The sequence below is a fragment of the Narcine bancroftii genome, chromosome 6 (assembly GCF_036971445.1).
Source record: "Narcine bancroftii isolate sNarBan1 chromosome 6, sNarBan1.hap1, whole genome shotgun sequence".
Classification (NCBI taxonomy): Eukaryota; Metazoa; Chordata; class Chondrichthyes; order Torpediniformes; family Narcinidae; genus Narcine; species Narcine bancroftii.
Window position 1 is genome coordinate 152,578,305 of NC_091474.1, and position 27,371 is coordinate 152,605,675.

General features: G+C 39.8%; 1 protein-coding gene across 5 annotated transcripts in view; it reads left to right on the top strand.

The window, feature by feature from the left end:
* vsnl1a (visinin-like 1a) overlaps positions 1-27,371 on the top strand; it is a 124,605-nt gene that overhangs the window by 70,222 nt on the left and 27,012 nt on the right. For all 5 annotated transcript variants that reach the window (XM_069886366.1, XM_069886367.1, XM_069886364.1 and 2 more), the window contains one exon: positions 1,784-1,960. In XM_069886366.1, coding sequence (XP_069742467.1) covers positions 1,799-1,960 — 162 coding nt within the window. In that variant the 5' untranslated portion in view covers positions 1,784-1,798. The remainder of the gene's footprint in view (positions 1-1,783; positions 1,961-27,371) is intronic.

Below are 27,371 nucleotides of genomic sequence, written 5' to 3' on the forward strand. Positions count from 1 at the left end.
CTCTGTCTGTGCGCCATCTTTTCACTGTACTGCTGAACTATTTAGATTACAGGATAGAGAATCTAATTGTGCTGATGGCATGAAGATGGATGGCATTGTAAACAGCATAGATTAACAAATTGAAGTACAAATTTATATTTAAAGTTTAAGCAAAACTGAGGCTGTAGATTTCCTTGCAAGAAAATATAATCTTCTTTGGATGTAAACATTAATAAAATAAAGTAAATTAACAGAAATGGATTGGGAATTCGTGAAAACATGTAGGTCCTTATTCACGAATCATAAAAATGTTGTGTACAATTATAAGTATTAAAATAAAAGATAGCATGCATTACGCATTTGAATTAAAATTTGTTTTGTTTTATCGATAAATCACAGTCTGCAGAGAAATGTTACACCAAAAATAATAATAGCATTACATTTTTCAATGGTCAGTTTTTAAATGGAGCATTCTTACTTTGCATGCAATGGCTTCCAAACAGGAATTTTAAACAACTAGCTTATTTTCTATGCTAGGGCATCATTTCTTTGACCTGTTTTACAACACACTGGTTGACAGTGCATTGCAATAAATAAACTAAAACTGACAACAATTCGATTTCATTCCATTAACTTGAGCGAAGGTACTCTATGGGAATGAGGTTGTTTTTGGCAGCAGACTGGGCAACAGTAATCTAGATCAATCATGGTTATGTACTTGCAACAAAGCATGATACAGATTCTTTTTCTGCCGACGACAATTATTGAATCCATGGCACCCTGAATAAAGCTAGATTAACTTAAAATTTCAAAGGAATTGAGTTGGATCAGCCACATTACTCAAATGCATCTATGCGTTTCCCAATCTCCTCTGAAAATCAAAGTAATTTAGCATCCTGGTTCTTTGGTTTCCTTCTGCGAACATTATTATGAGCGCTTCTTTGTTGATACCTCATTGTGTTATCTCATTGCCTGTTGCTCTGGATTATTTGGAGTGTGGAAGGACGGAAGTTGTAACTGTTCTGATTTCTTGTGCATGTAATGTTACAAGCCAGTTTCTTTTGGGAACTCTGGCACACTAAAGTGGTCGACATTATCTTTTTACATGACACAAAACCTTGCACTCTGGCCATACTCCCTAAAATCTTTATCTTCAAGTAAACACAATATTTACAATTTTTAGGTTCATTAAATAGATCTAGCCATTATGGTTTCATTATGTAACATTTACTTGATGAAACCGATTCATATTAAAAAAATTAAAAAAGAAATAGATCCAACCAAATAAATAATTTGATTTTTGTATTAAATTTTCAGATTTTTTTAAAACGATAACCTTGCATCAATCTTGAAGTTCAGTGGCACTTGTCATGCATCTTAAATATATTGATTTTTTTTTATTCAACCACATGGAAATTTTTGAAAGCCAAAGTGAGAAAGATTTAATGCTGGATAAAACCATCTAATCGCTGTACTTGGCATGCTCAAGATGTGTCAGATGATCCAGATTGATTGTGGTAGCTTTTAAACATCAAGCTCTTACAAAGTCAGATGCTGACATAAATTATTAACACAGGAAATATTTTTCCTTATACTTCAATACACACTGAAAATTTGTATATTATTTTATATTCATATGTGTATATGTATCCTTTACCTCTTTGATTTTTATATCTTGGACTGTGAAGTTAAAGTCAATTAAAAATTAAAATCCCAACAAAAAATATCTTGTGATTTTTTTTGGTATTTTGTGCTCAAGAATCCTAAATTAAAATTATGAATATCTGTTTAAATGTTATTCTAGGTCTTTTAAGGGACAATGGGGAAACAGAACAGCAAACTTGCTCCTGAGGTGATGGAAGATCTGGTGAAGAACACAGAATTTAATGAACACGAACTCAAACAATGGTACAAAGGATTTCTTAAAGACTGTCCTAGTGGTAGGCTGAATCTGGATGAATTCCAGCAACTGTATGTTAAGGTACTTTAATTATGCTTATTCTGCGAGATAAAAAGGACAGGATAATAAACAAATTCTGCATTATCTATAAAACTGGCCAAAAGATTTCAGCTGATTACCTTGTATATTTATTCACAATTCCATTTATTTAATACAGGTACCATTTTTAATTTTAGTACTCATATCAAATCAGATGGCTTAGTTGATATTATTTAATATTTTATTGGTGTATTGATTGATTTTAAAAATGAGAATTTTGATATGCAAGTGTGAAAATTTCTAGGTTTCTACTATATCAAGCAAAAGCTCATTGCATGCTTGTTAATGTTATGGTGCAAAGCCAACATATGCATTTCCTATAGGTAGTCCTTTTACAGTCGAATAATTGAATATACTGCAGTCAAACTTTGGAAAATCAATAACTTGATTATTCCAAAAATATTCAGATATCCTATTCTTCCCAGGTTGTTGCTATGAAAGTAAATTACATAGTGCTAAAAATACTAAGTTTGTTTTTAATTGACTCTAGAAACAAAAATGTATTTGCATTTTGTATAGAATATATTTTTTTAAAAACAAGTTTACTTGAACATATACAAAAATATCCAGTGATTGGACTATTATGTGTAGGTTTGAAAATGCTGTTTAGAGAAAATAAGTGAAAGCAATAGGATAGGTGCAGTTTAATTTTAAGCTGTTGTTACAATTGTACTGAAAGACTTGAGATTTTGTTCTTTGTCTCACTCCAGATGAGATGATAAATTGCATGTCCAAGATGGTTGTAACGACTTCTAAGGGGCTGTGATAAGGAACAATCCCCCCTCATGGTTGATACCATTGCAATAAGAAGCAACACACTTCTAAGATAATGAAAATAATTGGTGGGTGGGGTATTTCATAAGCCATTAATGAGAATCTATAAATTGTTTTAACAAGTTAAATGATTAAGAAGGAAAAACGTTAAGTGGTTGAAGTTTGGATGGGTTTGGGTTAGATGACTATGTAGAGAAAAGTACTGACAAGAATTGATGGGGCAAGTGCCATTTTTTCTGCATGGTAAACATCATTTACTATGGTTTCTGTGTATTTGTTCCTAGAGACCTGCACTACTGGAGTATAAAGCAAGTGCCTAGGAAAATAGTGTAGAAACCATGGGTAACAATGTATATTTGTAGCACCATATACAAATGTTTCTTGTTCTTTTGTGTTCATTTGTGAATTCCTGTGGCCTAATGCATCTTGACTTGTTATTCCACTATTTGTAGCAATTTGCATGGTCAAAGTGCTATTAACCTTTTGGAGGAAGAGTATTGCAAATTTGCATTGTCAGAAATGGTATCACTGCTGAAGGCAGCACTGCCACTGGTGTGGGCCCAGGAGAGTGGGGAACAGCGACACGGCACTGTTCTGAAGGGTTCAACCACTTGGTCATAATGCCGGCAGCTCCGAACAGGTTTTAAACAGCCTGCTAAAGGATCCAACGGGGTTTTTATTTAAAATCCTGCAACTGTGGAGGTCTGCATCCAAGAAGCCAGTCCAAGTGTGCGGCAGCACCCAAGGCAGGTTGCATACTCTGGATAATAGCAGATCAGTGCGGGGCACCAGAAGCGGTGAGAACACCAGAAAGTAGCTCAGTGGCTGAGGGATCCAGGCTGCATGCAGGCTGTAAGCAACTTGTGGTCAGGAAACCCGTACAGGCTGTGGACTGCCAGAGACTTGCTCATGGGAACTAAGTATTGGAGCCAGAATTTTAGAGTAAGAAGGGCTCCCGAAGGCTTCCTGATTGTTTCAAAGGCTTGGATCTGGAGCTTACGTTGCCGATGAATTGAACAGGTGTCTTTGTGGTTGCGGAGGCTGCAGATGTGCTGAAGTGAATCCACAAAATCTTAATTATACTTTTCATTCTGCCCTTTCGTTCCGGGACATTTGCTCTTTTTTCCCAGAATGCCTGTTGTATAAAAAGCACCGAGATGGAAGGGGGGGTGGTGAGGAGGTGTCATCCCAGTCCTGGCTGTTTTCTGGTAATGGATCTAGTAAAAGGCATTTCTAATATTCTGGGGCCATCTCAGGTAAGTAATATGACATTTTGACATAACATGTGCGACGTTTCAGTGTGAGATTTTAACATTTTAAACCATTAGTCAGTTCTCAGCATCCAACGACCACTATGTCTGGAAACTGGAGTGATTCAGAGATCTACAACATCCTCACAATCCATGCAGAGAATAAAATAAATCACCACGTTACTGGCACGGTGAGGAATGGACCGATATTAGACAGGATAGCTCAAAAAATGAGAGAGGGTGCTTTGCTCTGGACAGGACCCAGGTCATTTGCAGACTGAAATGTCTGCCTATGAAGTACCACCAGGTAAATGACCACAATGGCAGGAGTGTTGGGGGTCTTTTGGACTGACTGTATTTTGAACTGTGCAATGCCATCTGGGGCATAAGCCACTCATCACACCCGGTTGTTCTTCGGAATAACGTGGAGGATCCATCGTCCTCTAAAATTGTTCCAGCTTTATCTCCCTCCTCCAGTCCTGATGCCAGGGTCCTGAGCGGCATGGAAACTGAGGCCAGTGATACAAAACCTGTGCCTCCCAAGCAACCAGGTAAAAAACCTATTTCTTCTTGTGATCAACAATTTTTATGTCTGCCCATAAGGAGCGGTCTTACTAATGTAGCTTCGTTGTTTTCCAGGGTACCAGCTGCCTAAGAAGAAACCGAGACCTACCAAGGCACAGGTGATGACCCAGGAAATGAGGGAGATGTTACTGTCTATGGACTGTGAAGTGGAAAGGGAGCATCTTTGGCAGGAGATGCAAAGGGCCCAGAGGAGCGGATGAGGAGAGAGGCACTGGAGGCGGAGATGGCAGCACGCGAGGCCGATAGACATGCACAGTCAGAGGAGATGACAGGGGTTGGAAAAATATTTAAAGACTTCGAACAACAAATGCAGAACCAGGCCTCACTCAAGAGGGAGATGATTACTCTAATGTCACCCTCTGCTTGACAGCATCAAGTGCCCGCTGCACTGCAACAAACTCCCTTTCAACCCCATAGCCAGTATTTCTCTCAGGTAACACTCAAACGAGGTATATGAGTCCTTTGACCTCTTCCTTCCTCCAGTTGCTAGAGTGATGTGACTTTTGCAAATGATTATTGATGTTTGGTTTTATTGCACAGTTGTAAATAGTTATACACATTTGAATGAAATCTTTATTTGTGCAGTTGTAAATAGTTAAATACAATTGAATTTAAAGTTTTTATTTTCATCTATATGTCTCCTGTTCAGTACAATTCTCTGACAAGTGTACTATACACATTTAATAAAAGCTGCCATTTACTAGCTTAAATTGCTTACAGAATGGACATAATTGCCTCCTAGATTGCCTGGTGACTGTGCTTTTCCACCTTGATAAGGCTCCTTGGGGAGATCGGGTAGATCAGCGTTCCACTCAGGCAAAAAGTGTTCCTTGTTGATCTCCCATATATTGTGTAGAACACAAGTGACGACCATGTCTGATACAAAAGTGGGAAAAGTATCAAGTTGCTTGACCAGGCACCTCCAGCAACCTTTGATTCATTGAAAAGCATTTTCCACCACCATCTTTGCTGAGCTCAAATGGAAGTTAATAGATATGCTGACGTTGATTGAGTGTGTGGTGGTTAGTGAACCCCCTTCATCAACCACTTCCTGAGGGGGTCAGCTGGGTCTTCGATTAGATTCACGGGATTTCCATTCTGTTAACAGTTTTGGATTTCTGTGGGCAGTCCAATGTAGATGTACATTATGCAACCTTTGAAAACACAATCAGTAAACCAATGTTTTCTAGTGACTGTTTTACAATAACAGATTGAACCTAACCTTTCGATTTGTCAAGAATCTCATTTAAAGTACACTCAGTCATCCATTCATTGAGTTTAAACATATAAAGAGGTACCTGCCTTGATCCTCGGCCTTTCTGTAGATGGGTGAGTTTTCATCATGGGTACAAACAGGCCAACTCACATAAACATCTATGAAGCTGGAGCAACAAAAAAAAAATCAGTGTTTAGATAGACATATGAAACACATTAATTGATAAAAAGCATGATCCTTGCCAGTATTTGTGGTCTACAAGACCCTGAAGAACAATGGAATGCCTTTCTGATTGTAGAAGGCTAGTGGGCCCTCATGAGGGAATATCCTCATTAATGGCACCAGCACACATTGGATACTACTTGGTAGGCCAACAAAATGTTTAAGTAGGCATCTCTTCAATGCTCCAGTAACTTGGTGTACCAACACACACACATAGTGTCTACACTGACAGCAAAAATACAACTTGTGGATTGATATTCACATGGGGTAGCATACCACCACAAAGCAACGGCAAGTCCAAGCCGAGATTCCAGATGCTGTCACCAGTTTGTTTTTGCGCGCCTCCGGTATGGCTCAATGATTTCCGATACAAAGTCAAAAGTGAACTGAGACATACGAAAACTATCCTGCCACTCAGCATCAAAATTGTTTAAACATTAGACCAGAACACAGGCCTAGTGTCTGTCTCTTCCATATTTTTCTCTCCGAGACCAGTGCAAATTGACTCACAAGAAGGAAACGCCTCTGTTCACGGCGTCTATGGTCCGTGTGTATTTCTGCTTCAAACTGTTCCCTGTTTCTCTTCAAATTCACCTCCAATGTATTTGTGAACACACAAATACATTGTTCACAGGGATTCTGCATCCATCTGTGCATCAAGAAGTATGATGCTCAGGAAATTAGCCTGCACTCGAAGTGTGCTATACATGTTCACAGCTAGTACCATAAGCAAATCAAGATCTACTGCCATTTTTGTTTGAAAGTTATGTCAGATGCGTATGTTATACATCACCGTAGGCGTCGATGCAGTCAGTTACACATCCTACCTCTTTTGCTTCTGCAATGCCAGCTTGCTGTGTAAAAAGCCACAATGTCCCAGAAAATTGCAGGCTTTGCTCGTTTCAGTGTAAATAACCATAGTCAGCTTAATGGTGGGTCTTCATTATGGAAATATTGCAGAATTTCTAGAAAAAAAAAACATTTGTCTGCCTTATGGCAGACAGAAGGCAATTTCATGTAATAGTACAGAATGTACTATTACATGACAATAAAGGAATCTTGAATCTCTTATGAATGAGAAAAGTGCTTCATTATCTTGTTCCTTCATGCCCTAGTTCTGTATTGAAATTTCTTCCCTTGAATTGGGTTGTTCTAAAAAATAAACTTCATATCACTTCATATTTTTCATTAGTTTTGGTTTTGAAGTCTTGCATTAAAACCATGTCTTTGAACATCCAAATTTTCCTTCATTTAACAAAGTACTTACATTATCAGACTGGTGTAATTTTGATTATTAACATATTGTTGTGAATAAATTGGTAGTAGCCTTGGTTCATATCAAGATTCCCCCAAAAAACTGCAAGGATGAACTTGAAAGTAATTTTAATTTCTGTGATTAAATATTGAACAAGAGACCAAAAATTAAAGTATTGCATTGGATCTATTTTGTATCCAATTGCAGGAGCAAATCATTCTCAGAGATCATTTAGATCTGTTAATGATATTTTGCACTTAGTACTTGCATACTGGGAGATTACTAGCTAGTTGTCTCCTCAAGACTATAAACACTTTTGATATGTACACTTGTAAACAAAAAACACAACCCTTTTCAAGTCTTCACTCCCAAGACTTTTCCACCAGTAGGAGTGTGATAGAATACACTCCACTTACCTAAATGAATAGAATTTTAACAATATTAAGAAGCTTGGAACTATCCTAAACAAGGCAACCTTTGCAACTGGCACTTTATCCACCAGCTATTAAACTGAATCATGACTCTTTTTCTGATTGTAAGGGGTGCTAATAGTGAAACTTTGCCTGCCTTATGGCAGACTAAATGCAATTCTGTGTAATATTACATTTCTGTTTTATTGCATGACAATAAATAGTATCTGAACTGATGGTAATTAGGGAAGATCAGTAGATTTTAGCCTTGTCAATGAACCTACATTCTGGAAATTATTGGTTTCTCAAGTTTTTCCGAAGCTCCTGTTAATTGCACAAGGGTTTGCTTTCAGGAATATTCATTACTGTCCAATGATACATTGAAGGAAGATTGGAAGACAACTAAGGTGTGTTTTGCAAATAGCTTAACAGCTGATCTTCTGGCCAAGTCATGGTGGCCAGAGCAGAGCTCAGCAAGATTTCCAATGAGGATTTGTATCTGGGAATCTTATTTTGTACTACACAGAAGCCGCTTTCAGATGGCCACACTACCCGACTGTAAACCCGCACATTATACTTCTGTGCGGCTAATGGGTGGCCATCTGAAACTGGAAAAGCCGGCCAGGAGGTCTACTCACCCTACCCTTCTCCAGTAGGTATAATTTTTTTTTTAAACTTTATTTATTCGTTCAAAATACAGATAATAAGTAACATACATAACAATAAACTAAACAGGAACGATATATTTTATATATATATTAAAAAAAAAGAGAACCCCCCCCCTCCCCCCTTTCAGCCAACTCTCCTAAGGAGAGCCATTAAAAAGAGGAAAAAAATAAAGAAAAATTAAGCATACATATTGAGATCTAATCAATGTAAATCAAAATGTAAATATTCTGAATATAACAACCACTTATTAATAAAAAATTCTATAGTTATCACACGAAACATATGTGATTTTTTTCCATTATTAAACAATATTTCATCTCATTATGCCATCTATTAATATCAATCATATTTGTATCTTTCCACGTACTAGCAATACATATTTTTGCTACAGATAATGCTAAATATACAAAAGCAAGTTGAAATTTATATCCTGTAATATTTAATACATAACTAAAATATAACCCTTCTCTGGTACCTTCATAAGAAAGGTCTCAAATTTAGTCATCACAGGTAAAATCACATCTCTACCAAACACATGCTTTACCAAAGATCGAATTTAATAATAAACAAAGAATTCTTATCAATACCATAACTGTCCCTCATCTGATCAAAAGATAAAAATTGACCTTCTTTAAAACAATCTCCCAAATATTCCACACCTTTAAATCTCCAATGTAATAAACTTCGATTATTATACGATGGAGACAAGGCTGACAATTCACCACTAAAACCTATCATTTTCTTTTTCTTTGTCCATAACTTCATTAAATGTTTTAATATAGGCACATTATATTGCTGTAACAAATTTACATTCCATCTAAACAAAAATTGATGTATTTAAACCTCAAACATTAAAATTAGCAAACCTCAACTTTGACATATCTACTAATATTACTAAGAACTAATAGTATCTATATATAAAAACTCAAAACACTGTAAATAGGCCCTCCAATATGAGAAAAAGAAACCACAAATTAAAGACTAAATAAAAAAAATAGAAAAAAAAAGTAAAAAAGAAAACCCCTCCCCCAAAATAAACTACCAAAAGGTAGTAATGCCTAAACCAATCTTGGGTGTGGATCACCCACCAGTGGCTGATGACTAATAGAACATAGAGCAAATCTCTCCCTCCCCAGCCAAACAAAGAATAACAACAAGATATCATAATAACATAAAAATAAAGAAAGAATAAGAAAGTTCTTCTATTCATCCAAGAGATTCCAAACTCGGCGACCCCATTTCACGAGAAGTTGGACTCTTTCCATTCCCGTTTTTCCCATTTCTACCATTTCTTCCATTTTCAGAACAACCAAATTTTTCTTTAGGAGACAATGGTGGACTACATCTTTGTCCTCTTACATCTGGCAACAAATCAGCAAAACTCATTGCTTCACGCTCATTCTCAAAAAACTGAGATTGAAAGTCTCCACAAAACACCTTCAACGCTGCCGGAAAGCAAAAAGTAGACTTATAGCCTTTACGCCACAAAACTTCTTTAACTGGATTAAATCGACGCCGACGCTGAATAACCTCTTGACTCAAATCAGGATTTTAAAAAAACTCTACTATTCTGAATCATTAATGGAGCTTGTCGTTGTCTCGCATTTTGCACTGCTAGACAAAGTATTGTTTCTCTGTCCAAATAATTCAAACATCGAATTATCACGGGTCTTGGTGATTGACCAGGCAGAGGTCTTCTTCTTAAGGCTCTATGAGCTCTTCCCAATACCAAGCCTCCAGAGAAAAATTCTTGCCCCAGTATTTGTGGGATCCATTCTGTACCTTCCGGCAAACCAACAGTCTTCACATTGTTCCTTCTACTTTGATTCTCCAAATAATCTACTTTCCTCTCTAACTCCTTCTCACGTTCTCGCAATTCTTTAATGGATTTTTCCACCTCCATCACTTTTTCTGTATTAGAGGCCACTTGCTGTTTACATTCCAAAAAAGCAGACTGAAATTTTTTTAAATCTTCAGAAAAAACTTCCACACGTGCATTAACTGTAGTGAATTCTGACCTCATACTATCTTTCATTTGAGCCAACTCTTGCATGATCGGCTGAGTAACTGTACTTAACAGGTTAAGTTGTAATTCAGAAAGACTCAACCCTGTTTTCTTTAATGTAGTGTCAGAACCAGATAACTGCAGCTCCTGATGCAGCTCAACAGCAGGCATTCCAACAGATTTTTTAACAGATTTACTGCGAGTTTGAACTCCCAGCGACGGTACCCCGGCCTCCTCAGGGGGTTAATGCTGATCTCCCACCTACAACTCACTGTTGTTTCAAGAACTCACGGACAAGATTAAGGTCTTCAGGTTGGAGTACTGCCTGAGTGGTTTCAAACAATGGAGTCATTTTCCTATGAGCTCTCTCTCTGTTAAAGTTGGCAGGCTGCCAGAATCAGAATCCACTTCTTGGGAACCTGCACCTTCCTCCTGAGAATGAATAATTTCAGCGATATCCTTCTCCAGGTGAGTAGTAGTCTTTTTTTTCAGCTCCCACAGGCAATAAATCTGAAGCTGCAGCAGGTTTTTTAGGCCTTAAATCTTCAACACTCCGAAAATGTAATTTCTTCTGCACTTGAAGTTTAATCTTTTTACCATTAATGGCCATAACAGTTCCTTTAAACTAAGTTTTTAAAAAGTTTAAACTTAAAAACATAAAGTTAAAAACGGGTTCTTAAAAGTCTGGCCAGAGAGGTCGAGATTACACGTCTAGACTCTACGCCATCTTGCCATGCCCCCTCCTCCAGTAGGTATAATATCCTGTTCAGAGTATTCCCCACTGCAGCTGAAAGCAGCTCGGGCAAAGCTTCTAGCAGCTTTTAGGTGCCTAGCAGCGGGCAGGCTGACTGTCAGCTGGCAACCCGCCGACACCTACCCTTCCCGCAGCCTGACAGTCCCCTGGTATGGGGACTACGAGGCTGGGGCAGCTGGCGGGGGACTATGGGGCTTACGCACGCACACAAAATCCCGCTAAATTTAAAAGGTGAGAGCCTTCGATAAATCAAGATTCTCGGGGCCGGCCGCCCCAGCCCCGTACACCCCAGTCCCGTGCCAGGGGCTGTCAGGCAGCGGGAAGACAAGCTGTCAGACTGCTGTCCCGAATAGCTAGCTTTCGCGGCTCAAAGGCTAGCAGTCAGCTGGCACATTTAGGTGCCAGAAAGTTGTCCATTCCATGGCCAGCTGAACTCCGCTAGCCACGCCTGCAGTCAGATAATCTTCATTGGGACCCCTAAAAGCGGCTTAAGGTTTCACTGGCTGGTGCAAAATTTTCTAGCATAGGAAGAAATCAAATGATTGTGAATTGGAAATTGTTTATACATTTCATCTGTTTATTGCCCCATTCACTTTCATCAACTATGTTTATTAGCCCTAGGTTTACTTGAAAAATCATCTCTGTAACATTTCATGTTGAACAAAAATGTAAATGTTCCATTATTGTCAAGTAATATTACATTTAGAATGTAACATACATGAAATTCTTTAACTTTTGTCTACCATAAGGCAGACAGAGAGTTTCCACTTTTGTCCAGCGCCCCTCACAGAAACCTACAGCACCTGGTATTCCTATGCGGACTCCCCTCCAAGGACTGACCAGGCCTGTGCCTGCTTAGCTTCCGAGATCAGACAATCCCAGGCGTAGTAATACCAACATACAGAAAGTGCTTAATTGCTGGGATATAATTAAGACATTTCCTAATAAATATGCAACCTTGATGTATCTGTGAGATTTTAGTTTCTTGTAGGTTCTTGCATTTGAAAAGACTTCAATTAGATCATGATCATTAGAAAATGATTATTCATTTTCACAAGAACATGTCTAGCAATGGTTATGAAATATGAAATGCAGAAGTATTAAAGCTGTTAAAAGACCTGATTAATATATCAATGATTATAGTTTATCATGGGAATTATATCTGTTCTAAAACTTGATGTGCAATGGTTTATATGGAGAGTAGGAGATTGTGCTTGTATCCAAAAGATTATTTACTTCAGAAAGGTTAAATTGGATAACTTATGCAAAATTAACAAGTTAACCCGAAACCATTCTTTACATTGCAGCGAGACTGTTAAAGTTGGGTCGACTGCCATTTTAGTGAATTTGCTGCTTGTAGACGATGCACTTGTATTAGTTACCTGGAATTGTAGTGGCTAAATGCTGATGGCAATCACTCAACTCCTCTTAAAGGAAATGTGCATTGTGGTTGCAAGAACTGGTTAATGTATTTTTGTGAATTGAAACTACTGTGTAATTACAAAGTACAGGTCGAGTACCCCTTATCCAAAATGTTTGGGACGAGACGTTTTTCGGTTTTTGGGTTTTTTGGATTTTGGAACAATGGTACTGAGCAGACAAAACAAGCTTTCTGAGTGCCGAATGATGCCACAAGTGGAAAATTCACATGAAATATTATTTAGTGCTTACAAATAAAAACTTGATCTCGGCTTGCAAAAGAAGACCACTTCCCTGACACCTTCCCGCTGCTCCATCAGTCCCAACATCGCTCCTCTGATCCACGACACCTCCCCACCACTGCCACCAGTCCACTTCTATGGTCCCTGCCCATGCCTGGGAGCCTGAGGTCCCCACTTGTGCCCAGGAGCCTAAGGTGACTTCTTCGATGCGGATGGCCCCGCACCAGAGTTTTGCGAATGGAGTCGCCGACTCTGGCTACAGCCGATGCTGGACCAAGTTCCGTTTGGCATCTTCCCAGCCAGAAGCAAAGATTTTGATTTTTTTAATGTTATTGTAATCAAACTGGTGCCAACAGAGCTCAGAGCCCCATACGGGTAAGTCAGATGTTGAATTTCTTTTCCACTTAAGTGCCAAGTGGGGAAAAAAAATCAGTTTTTAAATCTTTTTGGTTTTTGGATCTTCGGATAAGGGGTACTCGAAGAATCCTCCAAAGATACATAAAATCACAACATTGGATTACAGGAGTATTTTAAATAGTACAAATTATTGTGGCAGTAGAAAACAATTGGCAAGTAAATGCATGTCATTCCACTGGCATTTGCCACGAATGATTCATATCACTTATTTTTCAACCTTTTTAATCCTCAGTTTTTTTTTGTAGGCTTTAGGAATAAGAAACACTCAGATATAAAATAATTTGTTCAACATCAAGATAAGACTCCAAGCCACAAGCCAAGGGAGCGCCCAGATCTTTTCTGTAATTAAAAAAGCAGAGCAAGGTGAAAATGAATTCACCATGAAGAACAGCATTTAAGAACTCTGAAGAAAAATCCATATTATCCTGTCAAAAATCTATATTATCCTTTTGTGCTTATTTTGGTTTTATAATTTAATTTTGAAACAGACAGATATGTTTCATAATATTAACAGTTCATGGGAGGATGTAAATAGGGAATATAATGAATTTAGAAAAGTGAACTAGGTAACTTAATCAAAGACAAGGAGGAAGTATTAAATTATGAAAAGAAAAAGGTATTCCACAGATACACAAATAATGGAGAAATTAAGATAAAGTTGAACTGATTAGAAAGTGAACTGCACTCACAAATAATATAAAAATGATGTTAATCCTGAATTGACACTATGGCCTCCATTTTTAAATCCGAGTTGGGGATTATGGACTCTGAGGGAGGGCAAGGAACTGTGCTGTTCTACATTCAGTGCCAACAGTTGGATTATTAATGTGGAGGACCTTTTGCAGTTAATTCAGGAGCTAACTAAAAAGAAAAAAGAGCATTTCTGGCAATTCATCCCCAGTGATGGTGGTAAACATTTGATGGAATCACATCTGTTCTTTACCCTCAAATTCATTCCATTGGATTTCCAATGCACAGTACCTTGTGTAAATGTAATAGAAATCCAGTTTCAGTAAATGTGGCTCAGTTATATAATTTCACAAAAATATCAAGGAGAATTTTTATGAAGGTTCTTCCTTTTTCTGATCTCTTAACGGTAACATTTTGCTGCATAATGTTAATATGACAATTCCTGATGTTTGTTAAGCAACATTGTTTTAAATGTTTTTTAAAAATACAAGATGCGGGTTCAGTACACCTGAGTGGGGAGGATGAGCAGCCAGAGGTCGTGATTCATATTGGTAGCAATAGCAAAGGCAGAAAGAGAGGAAATCCAGCAAAGAGAAAGTTGGGAGCTAAATAGGAAGTTAAAGGACAGGACGTCTTGGGTTATAATTTCAGGATTACTCTGTGTGCCACATATTCATGAGGCAAGAAATAGAAAGATAGTACATTTAAATATGTAGCTAAGAATTTGGTGCCGGAGGCAGGGCTTCAGATTCATGGAACTTTGTGCTCTTGCAAAAAGTTCGAAGATGGAGGATGGGGAGATTTTAAAAAAAAACACAGAAGGTAACTTGTAAAAAAAAATCGAGGGAAAATATGAAGTACAAAAGTAGGCTAGAAAATAATATCAATGAGGATTCAAAAAATTTGAATTGACAGATATTTGATTAGTCGGGGCATCAAGGATCAAGCAGAGAAGGCCATGGAGTGGAGCTGAATGGAAGGATGAATCAGCTCATGATAAAATGGTAGAGCAGACTCGATAGGCCAATTAGTCTCCTTCTGCGCCTATATCTTGTAATTTTGAGAATACAAAAAGTTTTTTTAAGTATATAAAGAGTAAAAGAGGTGAGAGTAGATATAGGACCACTAGAAAATGACACTGGAGAAATAATGATAAGAGACAAAGAGATGGCAGAGGAACTAAATGAGTATTTTGCATCTGTCTTCACTGTGGAAGACACTAGCAGTGTTCCAGATGTTGAAAGGTCTCAGGGAAGATAAGATGCGTGCAGTGAATAACTTGTGAGGCTGAGACTGAGCCACTGATTTACAGGCTTTTATTCACAATGGACACACACCTCACCCTATGCCATTGATTCGGGCTTTCTGGGAAAGGGTCAAGTTGTTAGAGGCTTTATACTAGGCCAAAGAGGAAGGGGGCTACAGGTACAGTCACGGAACTGCGTGGAGCCAGGTAATCAGGAATTCAGCAGTTCACCACAGTCACTCTTTTTTTTTTGTCCAGCATAGTGACATGGGGGACAAAGTCTCACAGGTTAATCAGGGTGGAGATTGTTTCCTCACGCCCATCCGGGTTGGCTCGCATGGAGGAGCTGAACCCCTTTGACCAGGGGGTCGGTTTTCGTAGTAGGACCAGCCCTGGAGACGTCATGCAGGAGGGTAGGGTGGTCCCCGACGCAGACTTCCTCAGGAAGGAAAAAAATTATTTTGTGAGGGATAGCATTAGTGGCAGTACAAAGCAGTGATCGAGTGGCATGGAGTGCCTCTGGAAGGACCTCCTGCCAATGAGAGACAGGCAGTCCACTGGACTTTAGAGCAAGGAGGATAGCCTTCCTCACGGTGCCGTTCTCTCACTCTCTCTTCCTGACCGTTCCCCCAGGGGTTTTTAACTTATGATCCTGCTGGTGGAGATATCTCTGGCCAGCAGGAATTGGCAGCTTGTTGCTCACAAGCGAGAACCCATGGTCGCTGTGGATGTACGACGGGTACCCAAACAGGGTGAATAGGCTGCACAGGGCTCCAATGACTGTGATGGTGGTCATGTCAGGGCAGAGGATGGCAAAGGGGAACCGCGAATACTCGTTAATAACCATGAGGAAGTCTATATTGTGGTTGGTGGAGGGAGGGGGGCCCTTGAAGTCCATGCTCAGGCGTTCGAAGAGTTGTGCGGTGTGGCTTTTATCAGGTGCAACCTGTTTAATTGGTAGAAGTGCGGTTTGCACTCCGCAGAGACCCTGAAGTCGCTGGTCATGTCTCTGACATCCCCAGTGGAGTATGGCAGATTCTGAGATTTTATAAAGTGAAAAAGTCTCGTGACACCAGGGTGGCAGAGGTGATTGTGGAGGGCTTTGAGGCAATCCACCTGTGCGCTGGCACATAGCCCTTGTGACAAGGCATCTGAGGGCTCGTTGAGCTTTCCCGGCTAGTACAAAATTTCATAATTGTAGGTGGAGAGCTCAATCCTCCACCTCAAAATTTTATCGTTCTTTATCTTGTCCCACTGTTTATTGTTGAATATGAATGTCTCGGCCCGTTAGTCCGTGAGCAGAGTACAACGTCTATCAGCACGTAATACCTCCAGTGCCTTACTGCCTCAACTATCGCCCAAGTCTCCTTCTCCATAGAAGAGTGTCAGACTTCAGGGCCCTGTAGGGTGCGAGAGAAAAAGGCAATGGGGCAGCAGCCAGTGCAAAATCCGATGCATCACTCTCCACCTGGAAAAGGGCAGATTCATCCACCACATACATTGCAGCTTTCGCGATGTCCTCCTTTATGTGGCAGAAGGTTGCCCGTGCTTCATTTGTCAGGGGGAAGGAAGTGGACCTGATAAGGAGGTAGGCTTTATCTGCATAATTTGGAACCCATTGGGCGTAATAAGAAAAGAACCCCAGACACTTTTTTAGGGCCTTGAGGCTGTGGGGAAGGGAGAGGTTTTGCAGAGGCTGCATGCAGTCAGGGCCAATGACTCTATTCTCCACAAAGCAGCCAAGGATCGTCAGTCAGGTGGTGTGAAAAACACTCTTAACATTATTATAGATCAGATTCAGGCATTTGGAGATGGTGAGGAATTTCTGAAGGTTCGGTTGTAGCCGCAGATCATGACGTTATCCAGATATGGGAAGGTGGCATGCAGGTTGTTTTGGTCTACTATATAGTCCATCTCCTGTTGGAAGATGGAAATGCCATTGGTGATACCAAAGGGAACCTTAAGGAAATGGTAGAGGTGACCATCTGTCTTGAAAGCTGTGTACTGGTGATCCTCAGGGCAGATGGGATAGGCCGATTTTAGGTCTGTTGTGGAGAACGCATGATACTGGGCAATTTGATTAACCATATCCACAATGCAAGGAAGGGGGTATGCATCCAGCTGCGAGTAGAAGTTGATGGTTTTACTATAGTCAATCACCATTCTGCGTTTACCCCTACCCTTGACCACCACTACCTGGGCTCTCCAGGGGCTGGTGTTGGCCTCAATAATTTGCTCATCCAGGAGTTGTTGTACCTCCATGTTTATAAATGCCCTGTCCTCCTCACTGTATTGCCTGCTTTTTGTGGTGACTGGCTTATAGTTGGGGATGAGGTTGGTTAACAGAGGGGTGGGGGTGGGGGAAGAGTGGCTGATTAAGGAACTGTGGGTTGCCTACTGTGAGAGAGAGGGCCGTCATATTGCATAGTGACATTCTTTAAATGGCACTAGAAGTCTAGCCTCAACAGTATCAGCGCACAGAGCTGCAGCATAATGAGGAGCTTAAAGCCTCTATACATTGTGCCCTGCATGGTTAGCGTCACCGGATTTCTGTGGAGTGGGACTTTGAGGTGAGGGCGACTTTGTAGGTGACTGGTTTTGCATCAAGGGAGTAATGTTGGATAATGTCAGGATGAATAAAGCTCTCAATGCTCCTGAAATCAAAAGGGCATTTAGTCACCTGATGGAGATGTCCATCATGGAGTGGGTGAGTTGGTGAGGGCTGTTCTGATCCAGCACCACTGAGGCTTGTGCTGGCTCGCAGTCTGCAGGCATAATGGCGACACCCACATGGTGGCGTGGGCAACCCTGGAAGTTGGCAGCATCCAAGATGGTAGCCCCCATTGTCACGGCGTGGTCGTCCCTGAAAGATCCCAGCATCCAAGATGGCGGTTTCCATGCCACGCATGTGGCAGTGCTGGGGCTGGAGGGCTGTGATCAACATACTCTTGCGTTGTGGCCCTTCTTCCTGCACTTGGTGCATGTCATGTCTCTCACCAGGTAGTGTTTTCGGGGGTGTTTTGTTTGGCCACAGAAGTAGTAACTGGGTGCTCCTGGGAGGCTGTGGCTGTGGTGGGCATGTTGATCGGGCACAGTAGTGGATACCTGCATTCCAGGATGGTGACCCCTCTGTGGGCCCATTCACAGAGTACGCTTCCACGTTGCGGAGGGCGATCTCCAGCGACTTTGCAAGATCAATCGCCCCTTTTAAGTCTAACTTACCCTGCTGGTGCACATAGTCAGGCCTGATGCCTACAACATGGGTATCCTGGATCATGTCTTCTGTGTTCTGGGTGGTCGATACTGCCTGGGAGTTGCATGCCCACGCAAGTTCCCGCAAGGCCCTGGGGAAATCATTGCCCGATTGTCCTAGTTGCTGTCTGCGGGTGGCCAGCGTGTGCATGGCATATACTTCATCAACTTTCTCCCTGTATTGTCCCTTGAGTATGTCCATAACTTCCACATACGTGGCGGCATTGCCCGGGACCAACCCGGGAGAAGAGTAGATGCAGTCTGTTTGCATCGGTGGCTATGATGCTGGCTGAGTTTTGTAGGAAGACCTTGAAACAGCGTAGCCAGAGTTCAGGCATCTGTGGATCAATTTCCAACTTGTCAGGTTTCAGGAGTATGTCCATTATTGGCAATGAAAACAAAATAAATTGTCAATAAAATTGACATGCAGTAAATAACTCATGAGGCTGACAATGAGTCACTGATTCACAGACTTTTATTCACAATAGACAGGGACCTCGTCCTGTGCCGTGACCTGGGCTTTTTGGGGAAGGGTCAAAGTGTTAGAGGCTTTATAGAAGGTCAAAAAGGGAGGGGGCCACAGGTACAGTAACGGAACTGCGCAGAGCCATGTAATCAGGAATTCAGCAGTTCACCACAAGAAGTGAGTGCAGTTAATATTTCAAGGGAGAAGGCGCTGAAAGGTTCAAGGGTGGATAAGTCTCCTAGACCGGATGTATTGCACCCTCTGGTTGTGAAAGAGGCAGCAGTAGAGATTGTGGAGGCATTGGTAATGATCTTGCAGGAATCCGTAGATTCTGGAATTATCCCAGAGGACTGGGAAATTGCAAATGTCACCCCACTATTCAAGAAGAGAGTGAGGGAGCAATAAGGAAATTATAGGCCAGTTAGCCTGACATCAGTGGTTGGGAAGATGTTGGAGTCAATTGTAAAGAATGAGGTTACAGAAGACTTAAAGGCACATAACAAGGCCAAAGCCAGCATAGTTTTCTTGAGGGAAAATCTTGCTTGACAAATCTTTAGAATTCTTTGAGGAAGTGGCAAGCAAGCTGGTTAAGGGAGATGCAGTGAATGTTGTGCATTTGGATTTTCAGAAGGCATTTGACAACGTGCCTCACATGAGGTTACTTAACAAGGTAAGACCCCATGGTATAACAGGAAATATTATAGTGTGGGTAGAGCATTGGCTGATTGGCAGGAAGAGGAGATTTGGAATATAGGGATCATATTCTGATTGGCTGCCAGTTGCTAGTGGTGTTCCACAGGGGTCGGTGTTAGTCACTTCTTTTTATATTGTATATTAATGATTTGGATTATGGAATGAATGGCTTTGTGGCTAAGTTTGTAGATGATACAAAGGTAGTTGCAGGAGCAGGTAATGTAGAAGAAACACTGAGACTGTAGAAGAACTTGGATAAGGAGAATGAGTAGAGAAGTGACAAATGAAATATAATATCAGAAGGTGTACAGTCATGCACTTTGGTATATAAAAAAAATGGCAGACTATTTTTAAATGGGGAGAAAATTGAAAATTCCCAGATGCAAAGGGATCTGGGAGTCCTCATACAGGATACCCTGAAGGTCAACTTGCAGTTGAGTCAGTGGTGAAGAAGACAAATGCAATGCTGGCATTCTTGTTAAGAGGAATAGAATACAAGAGTAGGGAGATGATGTTGAGGCTTTCTAAAGCACTGGTGAGACATCACAGAGTACTGTGAACAATTTTAGGCTCCTCATGTAAGAAAAGATGTGCTGACGTTGGAGAGGGTTCAAAGAAGTTTTGTTAGAATGCTTCTGGGAATTGAAGGGTTATCATATGAGGAGTCTTTGATGACCTTTGGCCTGATTTCCTTGGAATTCAGGATAATGAGGGGGGAATCTCATTGAAATAAAGATGCCTAACTTTTTAATCCAGAATTCCAAAAACTGGTAGATGATATTATGCATAAGTAATGTTAATTTCCCGTAATAAATTCTCTGTTTTCAGAGGGAGATGCCTCAGTCCCGCCCCCAGAGGCACCCTCTCTTACCTTCGGTGGAAAGGTGATTCTCGACCTCCACACCCAGTGGGAGAGAAGCAGGCGGCGGCTGGCTCAATGCAGGAGCAATGGCCGTCTTCCTTACCTATAATCCCCTATGCAGCTGGAACCGTTCTTGCGCTGGCAGAGCAGCTCCAGCTGCATGGGGGATTATGGGTACATAGACGCCCATTGCTCTCGGATTGAGCTGTCGCCACGATCTGGTGCAGCGCTTCATAAACTCTGGGCCTGGCAACACTGCCACCCTGCGGCTGTGTCAGGAGTTGGATGGGGGGGGGGGAGGGTGCAACATACAGCTCTATGCTGCCAGGGTGTGCCTGAGAGCTGGCCCAACAAGCTGGAGGAGCACCTGAAAGCTACTTCCTGATGGCCTGCTCTTCATTCAGCTCTGCACCTCGTGTATAGCCTTCTGACCCACTTGGCCTCTGGCTCCAAGCAGCTGATTTTGGCTGAGCTCCCTGACCACTCTGTCACCTGCAACCTCCACCTGACTGATGTGCTGGTCAAGAGCCTCCTATACAGCCCACGTTGACACCCCCCCACCGCACTCAGTCTGACCTAGGATGCAAAATAATCGGGGGGGGGGGAGGTGGGTAGCGACAGACAGCCGGAGTGGGTGGGAAGTGACAGTGGTCAGCTAGGGGTATGGACAGTGGGGGACTAGGTGCAAAGCATTTGCTTAAAGGGACCAAAAGCAAAATGATTCCAAAATCCAGAAGATTCTGAACAACTGCAGGCATCTGGTCATGAACATCCTGGATAAAATGTTAGGCACCTGTATTTTAAAATGTTGAAAGAAATGGACAGAGTAGATGTAGAAAGGTTGTTCCCAAGGTGGAAGAGCCTATTAAAAGTGGGAACAACTACAGGATTGAAAGATGTATGCTTAGAATAGAGATGCAAAAGAATTTCTTCAGCCAGAGTGTGATGAATCCGTGGAATTTGTTGCCACAGGCAGTTGTGGAGGCCAGGTCATTGGGTGTATTAAGGCAGTCATCGATAGGTTCTTGATTATCCAGGGTGTCAAAGGTTACGGGGTGAAGCTTGGGGGGCACTGGGGCTGAGTGGGGAAATGGATCAGCTCATTATTAAATGGCGGGGCAGACTCGATGGATGAAAAGCATACCATATATGCTGGAGTATAAACTGACTCATGTATAAGACAACCCCCCTGAATTTCCACCTAAAATGAGAGTTTTGAGCTATTCTTGCTACAAGTCTGACACTTACCACTGACCAGTGGAGTGATGCTTCTAGGCACATTTAATATACTAATTTACAATTTTTGAAGAGCAAATTACCCAGTAAAAGTTTAAATTTTATTAGCATATTTTAAAATAAACCACTGTCAGCTACTTTAACAGGCTCTTTAAAGCCTGTGCAGACCCAACAGCAGTCTGACTGGGTGGATGGACCCCATAGGGGAATGCTGGGACTTGGTTGTTAAGGTCAGATTTTAACCTTGGCATGCAGAATGCTGAGATTTCGCTATTACGATTCAGATATTATATTTGCCTTTATAGATATACTCCGTGGTTTTGGAGTAACATTTTATTTTTAAAATCAAGTCCCATCTTACCAGCATACCAGGTATTTCTGTTCCTATGTCTTATGGCCTCTTTTCCAGGGAAGGTGTGATTTGTACAAGAGGGATGAGTTGTATCTGAACCACAGGGTCGCCAGTAGATTCAAATTAATCTGGCAGTGGGTGGGGCCCAAACATCCGAATATCAGATGAGCAAGCCGAGGTTGATTTAAATGTGTAGGTGTGCAAGTTCCGTAGACTCAGTAAATCAGAGCGAGGAAAGTCTGTCAAATTTGATTGCATTTGCAAGCGAATATGATGATCTTGCCACATGGTTAGGTAAAAAGGATTATGATATTATAGCGATAACAACTATCTGAGAGGGGCAAAACTGGTACCTCAATGAGCCAGTGTACACATGCTACTGGTGAGATAGAGATGGGAGGGGCTTTTTTGATTAAGAGTATCACAGCTGTACTAAGTGGAGATATTCTTGGGGGATCTATGAATGGACCTTAGAAATAAGAAGTGGATGATTACTTTGGGAAGTATTATAAGCTCCTGATAGACAACGGGAACTAGAAGAGCAAATGTGTAGGGAGAATCACAGCTGATTAAATAAGACCGATATAGTACTTGGTATTTTCCATTTCCTCACTGATTAAATTAATTCAAGAGAATTTTCTTGAACAGTATACAGATGGTCTGACTATTGAGGGTACAACACTGGACCTTCTTTTGGGAAATACGGCAGGGCAAGTGACTGAGGTGTCACTTTGGTCCTACTGACCTAATATCTCCATTAGTTTTAAAGTTAAGAAAAAGATAGGACTACCTCATAAGTTAGTCCTTAACTAGGGCAAGGCAAATTTTGCTAGTATTAGACAGGATCTTGATTGGAAGAGGAGGTTCACATGTAAAGGAGTGGCTGGCAAGTGGGGGGCTTCTAAATGGAGATAGGGAAAGTTCAGGGAAAATGTGTTCTGTTAGAGTGAAAGGCAAGGCTGGCAAAATCAGGGAACCATTAAAATCCTTTGTTATTGAGGATCTCGTCAGAAAAAAAGACATAGTCAGTTATAGACAGTTGACCAATATCAAGCGTGTGGAAGAAAATAAAAGCTGCAGGTTCAAGAGTGTGGAGCATAAGATAAATGTTTATTGTCATACGCGTAAATGTGCTTATGTACTGGAATTAGTACCTGCTGCAGACATTCAGATAGAGTCATACAGCATAGAAACAAGCCCTTCAGTCCACCTTTCCCATGCTGACCAAAATGTTCCACCCATATTAGTCCCACCTGCCTGCGTTTGGCCCAGATCCCCTTAAGATCATCCTATTCATTTATCCAATTTGTTCTTAAACTTTGCAATCATATCTGCCTCGACCACCTCCTCTGGCAGCCCATTCTACATACCCATCATCCTCCATGCAAAAAAATGTATAGACCAATGACATGAAGTACAACTGTTGGATTTTTAATTGCACATTACATGTTTGTCACAAGTTTAAATAACACTGAAAGGTTGAACAAACGCAGCCACTTTCTTCATTGCAAATTTTGTCATGGTTTCCCTGCCTTTGCAAGTCTATAACTGTAATCTCTTTATATTATTGTAGTCATCTGCAGATAGGTTTGCAGCATTTACATTAAGGATTGGGTCCCATTTGTGGATGAATTATTCACGAACAGCTACCACTTGATCCTACATCTGCACTTTGGTAAATGAGACTACTGTCAGTGGTTCTTTTATCTGCTTACAAGCAGAAACTGAGTTGAGGAGTCAGTGGTACAAGTCATCCATTGCTGGACCAGGAAAACATGATATCCTACGAGACTTATTTGAGCCAGTAGGCTGGTCCATCTTCAAGAATTTTGTAATGAATCTTAACATGTATACCACCACAACCTCTGACTGCATGCCAAATAGAACAGTTTGTGTAAAACACAAATTATGAAATTGTTGGAATCCTGAGCAGACAAATAATTTTTGGAGGAACTTGGCAGGTCAGACAGCATCTGTGGGTAGAAATGGTCAGTCAAAGTTTTGGGTCTAAACGATTAATCAAGAACAAACTATGTATCCCCCAACCAGAAACCTTGGCTGAACTGCAGGTTTTAATAACTACTGAAGGCCAGGAACGTGGAGTACAAGTCAGCTTCGCACAAAAAGTTCAAGGCAATTAGAGAAGCCAAGAGGCAGTATTGAATCGGGCATGAACCCCAGACAAACCTCATGGACACAAGACACTTGTAGCAAGGCATGCATGGTATTACAGGCTATAAAGTGAAACTGAACAGAATAGCAAACAACAGCATGCTCACAAACTCAACACATTCAGTGCCTCCTTCTGGATGCTAGTGCCCAGGTTGTTGAAGCTGTGAAGCAGTTGATCAACTAGATGTATAGTTGTGCTGCACCAAAATGAATATATACTGCTGACTTTCGTTTGTCTCAATTTTCCTTTTGTAATCCTTCATGGCAAGAGGTACCTGGTGTTACATGAGTGAAATCCAGCATCACTTCTACCTGGTACATTTAAATGAAACAGCAGTAGGACAGCTTGAACTGCAGACAATATATTTAAGCAATAAGCTAACAATGTTCTATAACTAAAGAATAATGTATTTCATTTTACAATTGGTAGAAATTTTATTCTGCCAATGCTGTAGATAACCAAACTAAATATATAAACCATTAGGGAAAATTTCCTGTGTTACCATAACTAAATGCTTACATAGATGCAAAATTGATGATGCACCAGTATTCTGAGTAAAATAAATGACTTGTTTTCACGTTTGTCCGACAATGTTATCAATCAGAATCAGTTCAAGGTGAAAATAAGATTAATACATTTTTATCACAGATAGATTTACCTAGTTTGAATGCTCAGGAGCAAAAGGATTTGAATTCTTCATTTACAGCAAAGAAGGTAATTGAGGTAATGTGTTCATTACAAAATAGTAAGTCGCCAGAGGGAGATGGGTTTCCTGTAGAGTTTTGTAAACAAAAAATGAAAGATCTTTTGATGCCTTCATTTATGGAGGTCTTAAATCCAGCATTGAAAATACATTCTCTGCCAGATTCCTTTTCAACAGCAACTGTTATTGTAATCCAAAGAAGGATGGAGATCTGATGATTTCATTATTGAATGCTGATTATAAGATATTAGCTAAAGTGTTAGCAAATAGATTAACAAAATATTTACTGAAGTTGATACATATGGATCAAACTGGATTTGTTAAAAATAGGAATCTGCAGATAAAGTAACAAAATTAATTAGTTTAATACATTTAGTTCAAAAGAGGGGTGATTTGAGTGTTGCAGAAGAAGCATTTGATAGATTAGAATGGGATTTTATTTTTTAAGTTTTGGAGAAATTTGGGTTAGGGTCAATATTTATTGATTGGATTAAAATAATATACAAGAACCCTAGTGCAAATGTAGTGACTAATGGTCAAATATCAGCAGCTTTTTAGTTGATTAGATCAAGTAGACAGGGTTGTCCACTGTCACCAGCTTTATTTGCTTTAACCCATTACTGAACTAATAGGAAAGGATTCAAAGATAAAAGGTATTAAAATGAATCAGGAAGAACATAAAATAACTTTGTTTGTGGATGATGTTTTGATACATTTAACATATCTGTTAAATTCTTTGCGACAACTTAAATATAGATTAAAATATGGAGAAATATCTGGTTATAAAATCAATTGGGGGAAAAATGAAATTATGCCCTTAATAAATGGGGATAATACAAAATGAAAGAGAGTAATTGATTTTAGATGGCTAGATATGGGAATAAAATACTTAGGTATTTGAGTGGAACAGGTTTTTAAAAAGAAAAACATTTAAACTAAATTATTCTCCATTATTAAAAAGAAGGGAAGATTTGGAAAGATGGAATGCATTACCTATTACTTTAATAGGAAGAGTAAATTGTGTTAATATTAATGTTTTTTTCCTAGAATACAATATCTTTTTCAATCTATTCCTATACCAATTCCTCAAAAAAAATGTAAATAATTAAATTCTTGTGTTAGGAATTTTTTATGGAAAGGAAAGTGTTTCTTTGGATAAATTGATGTGGAATTATGATTTAGGATGTTTGCAGCTCCCTAATTTTATGAATTATTATAAATCAGCCCAGTTGTGTTTTATTAATGTAATGCATGATTAAAATAAAATTCCAGCCTAGGTATATATAGAACTTGGTAAAATAAGGGATCCAAACCCACAAAATTATATTTATGAATGGAATTCAAGATTGTGAACAGAGAAGCTCCCATATTGAAGCATTTAATTGATCTTTGGAATAAGGTTGATAAAGAGATTGGGGGAGGAGGTTTATTGTCTAGAAAAGCAGCACTTGTTCAGAATAGATTGATTCTGTTTTCCATGGGAAATAAATTTATAAAAATTTGGCAGTATCAGGGAATTAAGAAGATTGAGAATATTTTTGAAGCAGGGATATTTCTTTCTTTTAATAAAGGAGAAATGTAAGGTACCTGAAAACACTGGACATAGTTATTATCAGGTTGTATATTTTTTATGTGAAATTTTGGTCAGGAGCTGTTACTGCCAGCAGAGATGGAATTAAAATTATTGTTATGTAATGGGGATATAAGGAAATCCTAAAAAATAGGGCTGCACAAATCTAGACAAAGATGAGAAGTAGATTTGAATAAACAAATAGATGAATGCGATTGGATTGAGATCTGTAGAGAAATGTAGAGAAAATATGAAGAATAAAATAAATCTAAGATATAGACTGGAACAATATAATTTTATTCATTGGTTATATTTGACACCATTTAAGTTTAAAATAAATTGAATAAGACCCTTTCGGATTTGTGTTTTAGATGTGGACAGGAAATTGGTACATTTTTGCATTCTACTTGGCAGTGTCCTAGAGTTAAACTTTTTTTGGTTAGAAATAGGTAATTTATTGGAACGAATAACGGGGATTCAATTCCCACAGGATCCAATGTTATTTTATTAAGTGATATTAAAGGTGTTAAACCTAAATTGAAATTGAATATGTATCAAAAGAAGTTTGTTCATATTGCTTTAGTAATGGCAAGAAAAAGTATCACCGTAACTTGGAAGTTTGATACATATTTGGATATAGAAAGATGGCATGCCAAAGTTCAGAGTTATATATCACTTGAGAAAATGACATAATTTAAGAGATCAATACAATATAGTTTGGAAGATATTGTATCCATATTTACAAAGCGTGGGTGTGAATATTTAAATGAAGCTCTGACATTCCCTTTCTCCTTAAGATCTCAGTATATTAAAAGAAACTTTAAAGTAATAGGCACCCCTGTTGAGGGTCTCTTGTCCCCTTTTCTTTTTCTTTTAGAAGGGGGATAGAGGGGGCAGGGGCAGTATATGGGGAGCATTCTTTATTCTTTTCT